Here is an 8,395-nt window from a genome sequence, read left to right as displayed (position 1 = left end):
CAATAATACACACGTTGCATAAAGGCCACAGAATGAGGCAGCCTCTCTTGGCATGTTCACAATCTGTGCATACTTTCCACTGAGGGTTTCCCTTTCTTTTTGATTGCTATTCCATAGCTGAAAACTCCCACTGCTTTCAACCCTGGGATGTTTGCCGACACTGACTGCCAAGTAGTTCCCAAAAACAAACAAACAAACAAACAAAATATAAGCACAGGTACAATCACAGGGAATGAAATAAGTAATAGACATTTTAAACATATTTATTAATAGTTTTGATGTTTGTGAAGCGATTGATATTTAACTTTGAGGCTGGAATATAATACACATATTCTTCATTACAAATCTTGTTGATAAGCAGAGAGGAGAGGACTGTTCTGCAATTTAGTTTCCCAGTCTATGTAAGTGGGATCCAGGACACAAGAACGACAATAGCCGCGGTGTGTCTCGGTCCTCTAGTCCAGTCCTGAGTACTTTGAGAATTCAGGCCCTCCTGCCTTTTTTTCCGCCTTCTTCCCAGTAGAAGGAAGGGGTTGGGGAAAGGGAAACAATTCAAACCCTCTTTGTAAGCGTGTGAATGAATTTCAAGAATGCTAAACACCTCAGTCTTCCAACCTAATTAGAACACGTAGAAAAGAGGCATTTTTAGGACATTTAAAACTTGCAGCATAATAACCCATCTGGAGAGCGCCACAGTGCGTCCCAGGGGTTGGGGGCGCCCTGCAGGTCTTCCCGTGGGCTCCCGCTGCTTCGTGTGCCCGGATCCCCGGCGGCGATCGGCTGCACAGCGAAGCAGTGGGTAGCCCGGGGGAGCGACGGGGGCGGGCCGGGGGGGAGGGGGTACAGCCCCTGCCCATTACACTGCCCGGAGCCAGTGTTGCTTTTCTCTGCAGGCAGCTTCGGAACTGCCTGGATTTTTAACCCGATAAACTGATAAAAGACTACATGTTTGGAGTCTTCCAAAGACGGAAAGAAAATCACTTTCTTGTTGCAACAGTAAGATTTTGTTACGAAATGCAAAAGTAAAGGTTAAAGCCTGGGAGATAACCTGTAGAATATGGGGTGGGGGGGGGAAGGGGAAAGAGGTGGTAAAAATTGTGGATGTTGCGGCCCAGCTATCTCGATTCGAATCTCGGGTTTCCCATTTGAGCGCCTACTCTGCGCCAGGCGCTCGGAATACCGTGCTGAACAAGATTACGTTGTGGTTTTCTTGGGGGGCATTAACATTAGTTCGGTTGCCTTGGACAAGTTTCTAAACTCTTTCTTCACCTGTAAGGAGTGTCCGATTCATAGAATTATTTTAAAGATCTGAGACATCCTGTATTAAGATGTGAATGACTAACACGCTGTCCGACACAGTAGGGACTCGGTAAGCATTTGTTCCTCTCTAAATCTGAGCTCACCTGGTGTGAGGGAGGCGCAGAGCGGAGACAGGTGCCACGGTTAAGAGTGATTCTTTGAGCAGTCTTTTAAACAAGCGCTGGACTCTAAGGATACTTAGCTGCAGAGAAGAGATCTGGTAGGTGCCCTGGAAGCAAGGGTTCATAAGCTAGAACATTACGGGAAGTGAGCCCCGCATAAGTGGGGATCAGCAGAGAACTCGGGAGGGACTTCTAGCCAGGGTTTCCCGCTCAGGGTCTCAAGAAGGCGTGATTAGCATTCGCCCCGCCCTCCATAGCTTCCCGGCCAGCGATTGGCCCGCGCTCCTCGGCTACCCGCTCCGGGCTGGACCCGAGGGCGCCTGGGGAGAGGCCGAGCCGGCGGGGCAGTGGGCGGGGACGCACGGAGAGTGTGGCGGGGCGGCCCCCCAACCGAGCCCCAGCGCGAAGGGGCGGGGCTGGGGCGGAGTCTCCCGGCGGGCATTAGAAGCAGGTGACCCGGGCGGGGCGGGAGAGGCCAGTCCGCCCGCGACCGTGACTCTGCTGTGGCCACCGCCGCCGTCGCCGCGTGCAGTTCTATACCCGGCGGAGGTGGGCGAAAGGGTGTTAGAGTGCGGGGGAGGAGCCGAGCCCGGCGCGTCCCGGGAGCGCTGCCACCGCCCCCAGGAGTCCGCTTGGAGCGCGGAGCCCCCTGCAGGGGAGGAGGCGAGCGGCCGGCGGGCGGGACGCGGCGGCGGGCTCGCACCGTGCAGTCCCGGCAGGGCCAGCGCTGGCTGCTCGCGGTGCTGTGAGGCGGCGGGATCCGCCAGTCGCCTTCCTCTCGCCCAGGTGCAGCCAGGCGCACTCGCCCCTCCGTCCGGCTCCCGGACCCTGGTGGAACGCACGGCCTGTCTCCGCCCTACCCCTGCCCGGATCATGCGGGGGGCCCCGGAGGAGGAGAGGGCGAGTGACCAGTCTGCGGCGACCTCGTTCAGGGGGCGACCCCCTCTCTGAGACGCCCCCACCTGCTGCCATGTGCTGCTTCCTCGGATACTCAGCCTCTCGCCAAACTTTCCCGATGCCAGTCCGTCTCTGAGAAACGCGGAGTGTCCCAGAGACGGGGGACCCAGGCTGGCTGCGGACTATCTGCTTCTCTCGGGATTCTCGGAGGTGAGAGCCCGCGCCTTCCCCTTCTCCCCATTCTTTTCCCTGTCCTTCAGCCCTTTTCCTGGGGGGCTGAGCGCTGTGACTTCGGGGTGTAGCCTGGCAGGCCCAGGGAAAAGGGAGGCAGGGTGAGGGACGGGGAGTCTGTAGTTGTGTTCCAGGAGGTGGAGGGGAGGGAAAAGATAGAGGTTAATTTAGAGATTTGGAGACCGCTTGAGGGAATTGTACTGTTGACGCCCCTCTAATTGGGAGTGGTTGCCATTTTTCTTCTCCCCCACCTTTTTTTTTTTTTTAAGAGTTCTTTCCCCAGAATCGGAGCCTAATCGTCCCTCTCCAGCCCTGTCCAGCGAAGAGCTGAGCGCTCCTGCGGAGGCAGCGCCCTCCCGAAACAGTTGGTCTTTGGACGGATTTCTTGAAAAAGAAACCAACAGGTTGCCAGCCCCGGCGCCACACAAGTCCGCGGAGAGGGAAGCTCCGATCCCGGTTTCCTCCTGCCTGAGCTGGCCCCGCGCGGGCTGCGGGAGACGCGGGGAGGGAGGGGGCTATGGCTCGGCCTGACCCGTCCGCGCCGCCTTCGCTGCTGCTGCTGCTCCTGGCGCAGCTGGCGGGCCGGGCGGCCGCCGCCTCCAAGGCCCCGGCGTGCCAGGAGATCACAGTGCCCATGTGCCGCGGCATCGGCTACAACCTGACGCACATGCCCAACCAGTTCAACCACGACACGCAGGACGAGGCAGGCCTGGAGGTGCACCAGTTTTGGCCGCTGGTGGAGATCCACTGCTCTCCGGACCTGCGTTTTTTCCTGTGCTCCATGTACACGCCCATCTGCCTGCCGGACTACCACAAGCCGCTGCCGCCCTGCCGCTCGGTGTGCGAACGCGCCAAGGCCGGCTGCTCGCCGCTCATGCGCCAGTACGGCTTTGCCTGGCCGGAACGCATGAGCTGTGACCGCCTCCCGGTGCTGGGCCGCGACGCCGAGGTCCTGTGCATGGATTACAACCGCAGCGAGGCCACCACGGCTCCCCCCAGGCCCTTCCCTGTCAAGCCCACCCTCTCCAGCCTGCCTGGGTCGCCGGCCTCGGGGAGCGACTGCGCCGCGGGGGGTCCGTCGGTGTGCAAGTGCCGCGAGCCCTTCGTGCCCATTCTGAAGGAGTCACATCCGCTTTACAACAAGGTGCGGACGGGCCAGGTACCCAACTGCGCGGTGCCCTGCTACCAGCCGTCCTTCAGCCCCGACGAGCGCACGTTCGCCACCTTCTGGATCGGCCTGTGGTCTGTGCTGTGCTTCATCTCCACCTCCACCACGGTGGCCACCTTCCTCATAGACATGGAACGCTTCCGCTACCCGGAGCGCCCCATCATTTTCCTGTCAGCCTGCTACCTTTGCGTGTCGCTGGGCTTCCTGGTGCGCCTGGTCGTGGGTCATGCCAGCGTCGCCTGCAGCCGCGAGCACAGCCACATCCACTACGAGACTACGGGCCCTGCGCTGTGCACTGTCGTCTTCCTGCTAGTCTACTTCTTCGGCATGGCCAGCTCCATCTGGTGGGTCATCCTATCGCTCACCTGGTTCTTGGCAGCCGGCATGAAGTGGGGCAACGAGGCCATCGCGGGCTATGCGCAGTACTTCCACCTGGCCGCGTGGCTCATCCCCAGCGTCAAGTCCATCACCGCGCTGGCCCTGAGCTCCGTGGACGGGGACCCGGTGGCCGGCATCTGCTACGTGGGGAACCAGAACCTGAACTCGCTGCGTGGCTTCGTGCTGGGGCCGCTGGTGCTCTACCTGCTGGTGGGCACGCTCTTCCTCCTGGCGGGCTTCGTGTCACTCTTCCGCATCCGCAGCGTCATCAAGCAGGGCGGCACCAAGACGGACAAGCTGGAGAAGCTCATGATCCGCATCGGCATCTTCACGCTGCTCTACACAGTGCCCGCCAGCATCGTGGTGGCCTGCTACCTGTACGAACAGCACTATCGCGAGAGCTGGGAGGCCGCGCTCACGTGCGCGTGCCCGGGCCCGGACTCCGGCCAGCCGCGCGCCAAGCCCGAGTACTGGGTGCTCATGCTCAAGTATTTCATGTGCCTCGTGGTGGGCATCACGTCGGGCGTCTGGATTTGGTCCGGCAAGACTGTGGAGTCGTGGAGACGCTTCACCAGCCGCTGCTGCTGCCGTCCGCGGCGGGGCCACAAGAGCGGCGGCGCCACGGCCGCGGGGGACTACGCCGAGGCAAGCGCCGCGCTCACGGGCAGGACCGGGCCCCCCGGCCCCGCCGCCGCCTACCACAAGCAGGTGTCCCTCTCGCACGTGTAGGAGGAGGCCAAGGGACCGGGAGCCGGGTGGGTGTTGAGGGAGCTAGGTGGTTTTTGTTTGGTAGCTTTGCCAAGGTCACTTCCGGTTACCTTCATGGTGCTGACGCCCCCTCCTGGGGCAACTTGGAAAGAGGGGGGAAGGGGCTGTTTCCAGGGGGGCACCTTGTCCCAGGACTTCTCAGAGGGGCTCAGCTGACGTCTGCTCTATCTTCCTGCCTTTTCGAGGGGAACCCTGTTTTTAATTTATATGTCGTTTTCTTAATTTTTAACTTTGTTGCATTTTGGCAACAAAATTTACCTTTTGCTTTGGGGGGCTTTACAATCCTAAGGTTGGCATTATAATGGAGTTCCGCTTGGTTCCGGTTTCTGTGAACTGTGTGGTCTCAATTAGGAAAATGTATTTCCTATACTTGTGTCTTTAAAAATAATGTGAACAGTGAAAGTTTAGGTTGCTGTGACCCGGAAGTTGTCGCGTGGGCTTCTCCAGCTTACTTCTCCTTCCACTGCTTAAAGTGTCCCAGATGCTTTAAGGTGAGCTGCTTGACCCTTTCCCTAACTTAGGGGGACACCCTAAGTCATACTGAGGAGGGGGAGCAGAATGGGTTTAGGGCCTCCGGAAAGTGACAAGGTTAGGAAGTGTTCAGTTTCTGTGTGCGTCCTAGCTTTGTTTAGCAAGCTTGGGTTTCTTTTCTCTAGTACTTGTAATCATTCTCATTCTTGACAGTGCCAGCTTTGCTTGAATGACTTAGAGGTAGCATTGAAAGTGTCCAGAATAAATGTTTGGAATAGTGCTAACCTAAGGGATGGCGATTGGTTGAACTTCAACACTGGACTGTTAAGATGGCAGCTTTGTGCTGGAGGAGTGGGTGGTTCTTAATAGACTCCAGTGATCTTACTTTAAAAAAAAAAACAAACTTGTGTTATATTTTGGTAAAAATGAACCCACTTCCTTCTTCTGAGAGTACTTAGTGATAGAGCTGAAGGGGGCTCTTTTTTACATTTAAGGACTAAACTGGATATACCTCCTGTAATTAAGTAAATTTCCAGCACTTCTCTTATCTGCTCCACCCCCTTCCCACCTCCTTTATCATGTTAAACAGTCCTTTTGCTTTTCTTATTCCTCCTCTCCTGGGGAGCTGTGATTAGAAACCACACCCATCCTTGAATGAGGTGCTTGAAAGGGGGGTGGGGTGGGAGGGAGGCTACCTGTGAACAAACATTGGCCTGCAATGAGGGAAAATGAATGTCCCTGGACTTTGGACTAGATTACAGCCAGATATTTCAAAAGCAGCGAGACACTGCTCTCTGCAGCCTCTGACAACAAATGAGACCATAACACACTTGCTTAAGCTTTTGAAACGTGGATCAGTGTAGCAAAAGGAAAGCTGTTTTCCCCACCCCACCTCAATATATTTTTCTTTTCCTCCTCTTCTGAGAAAGCCTGTATATTGGTGAGCACACCCTCACACACTTTACTGTTAGAGAATTCTGTTTGCTTTTCTAATCTGTTGAACCATTCCCTCATTCATATATGAAAGCCTGTGTATTGTTGAATACACACGTACACATGCTACACACACACACACACACACACTTTACTGTTAAAAATGCTGTTTGCTTTCCTAATCTGTTTAACCATTCATTCATTCAAGAAGAGTGTGAGGCTACAGCTGGGGAAGGGAGTGACAGTGCATTTTCCAGTAAAATACTTGGGACTAAATTTAAGAAGCTAAAATAGCAAATGCAGTTAAAATTTGGGAAGGCCTCTCTAGAAAAATGACAAGTATAAAGATTTGCACTTCATTTATACCAAAGTTGGAAAAGTAAGATTTAAGCCCAGGTCAGGTTTTACTTTATGGATATTAAGTAAAGAAGTGTATATTTTCCACTGTGGATTTAAGTGCTATGCTGGTGGAAAGAAGTATGATGTTAATAGTTTTCATGAACTTTAGAAGGTTGTTCATGTTTATAAAAATGCACTGCTCTTACACACTCATCTAAATCAAAATTAAATTTCAGTATATTTGACAAAACCTGGTACACCAAGCTACAGAACTTTTTGCACGTCTAATTCCTCTATTTATTCTGCAGCTTCTTAGAACCTTGAAATAGATGCCCTGCCTGAGGGCCAGTTCCTCTCCTGTTTTTCAAATGAGGACCTTTTCTGATCACCTTGACCTCTTCCCAGAAAGTACATAGATTATTCTGCTGCCTTCAGTCATTGTGTCTAATTTGGGTTGTTCCTCTTTCTCTTTTTTTTTTTTGGTGGAAGAGTGTAAAGATGATGCAGAATTTTTCTAATAGTTGTGAGAGGATGTGGTTGAAGTGATTTAATTCTTACTTTTAAAACAATTATTTTTTTTTATTTTGGCAGCATACCAAACCTAAAAAGAACAACCAATTTACTTAAAAAAAAAAAAATTTAAGACAGTTAAGAGAAAGGATACTAAGGCAAAGAGCAATAATAGAAGTGATGCATTGGAGGTTTTTTAGGTTCATCCCAGTTCTTAGCGTTGCCTGTTTTCAGTCTCTCTCTCACCCCTGCTCTCCCTTCCCTCAAAGATTAAGCCCACCTGCTTCCTGAAGTCTTGCATTAACCACCCCTCCCCCTACCCAGGCGGAGAAACCCGTCTATTTATGCTCACCCCGTTTCCATCCCATACTCGATTTTCTCCTGATTTTTATTTTCATTAGGCAGACAATCCATACTCATGAAAACAATTTTAAAATGAAAGGTTGTGAGGTAGTTTAGCAACTTCTTTACAGCTACCTCTGATTTTAATGAGGATTTAAGGCCCAGTTTAGTCTCATTCATATACAGCTTTTGGGCTGTCCCTTTCGTGGTTAAATTATAAGCAGTGTCTCTCATCATAGATAGGAGGGTAAAGATTTAGAAGGAACTAATATGTGACCTGTCCGTGGATCAGTTGACGGGAGACTTAGGAAGTCTTTTTAATATGTATGAGTAACCTCACATTCTGAAGCTGTCTAAATTGACTGGAAGAAAGTTCTCTTGGTGCCTTATTGGATTATCCTTGCAAACCTTTGTCATATTTTCTTGCGGTCGTTTCCAGCGACGGGCCCATGTGTGTGTTGTGTGTCACGTGCGCATGTACAGGCTTAAATAATGTGCCAACAGCACTGTTTCCAAGTTGGTATTCATTAGGCCCTTTCCTCCTGGGTTAGGGCTGCACTAATCCTGACACCGGCTGCCAGGAGAAAACCTCATGGATCCCACACCAAACCTTAATAACAGCATCCGTGACCTGCAGTCTTAAGTACAGAATGGGAACCCCAGAGCTAGGAAATGTAGTTGTATATTTTAATGAACTGCCACCCCTGCTAAAGAGGCTTCTTTCACTTTTGTGCTCTACAGAAAGACCAAGGGGAGTAGAAGGGACAAAGCTTTGAATCACTGCTCTCTAACACCGAGTGGGGCCAACAGGACAGAGACCATCACAAATCTAGGCAGGTGTGAGGTGCAGTGGCTGAGAATTGCCTGCTCCCTCTGCGTGCCCTTTCTTGCCTCCAAAGTCCAATCAAGTGATCCTGGGAAAGAAATCTGCCTGGGT

At 52.7% G+C, this 8,395-nt stretch overlaps 1 protein-coding gene across 1 annotated transcript; it reads left to right on the top strand.

Annotated features, from left to right (window-relative positions):
* The first annotated feature begins 3,066 nt into the window (after window positions 1-3,066).
* On the top strand, window positions 3,067-4,824 carry FZD5 (frizzled class receptor 5). The gene has a single exon (XM_052658988.1). The coding sequence runs from the start codon at window positions 3,067-3,069 to the stop codon at window positions 4,822-4,824; it is 1,758 nt and encodes a 585-aa protein (XP_052514948.1).
* Window positions 4,825-8,395: the final 3,571 nt, after the last annotated feature.

The sequence above is a fragment of the Budorcas taxicolor genome, chromosome 2 (genome assembly GCF_023091745.1).
Source record: "Budorcas taxicolor isolate Tak-1 chromosome 2, Takin1.1, whole genome shotgun sequence".
In the NCBI taxonomy this organism is placed as follows: domain Eukaryota; kingdom Metazoa; phylum Chordata; class Mammalia; order Artiodactyla; family Bovidae; genus Budorcas; species Budorcas taxicolor.
This window is presented reverse-complemented; position numbering and strand designations above follow the sequence as displayed.

Bases quoted from the DNA above. Each gene is read 5' to 3' on its own strand.
- FZD5 (XM_052658988.1), top strand. From the start codon at position 3,067: ATGGCTCGGCCTGACCCGTCCGCGCCGCCTTCGCTGCTGCTGCTGCTC.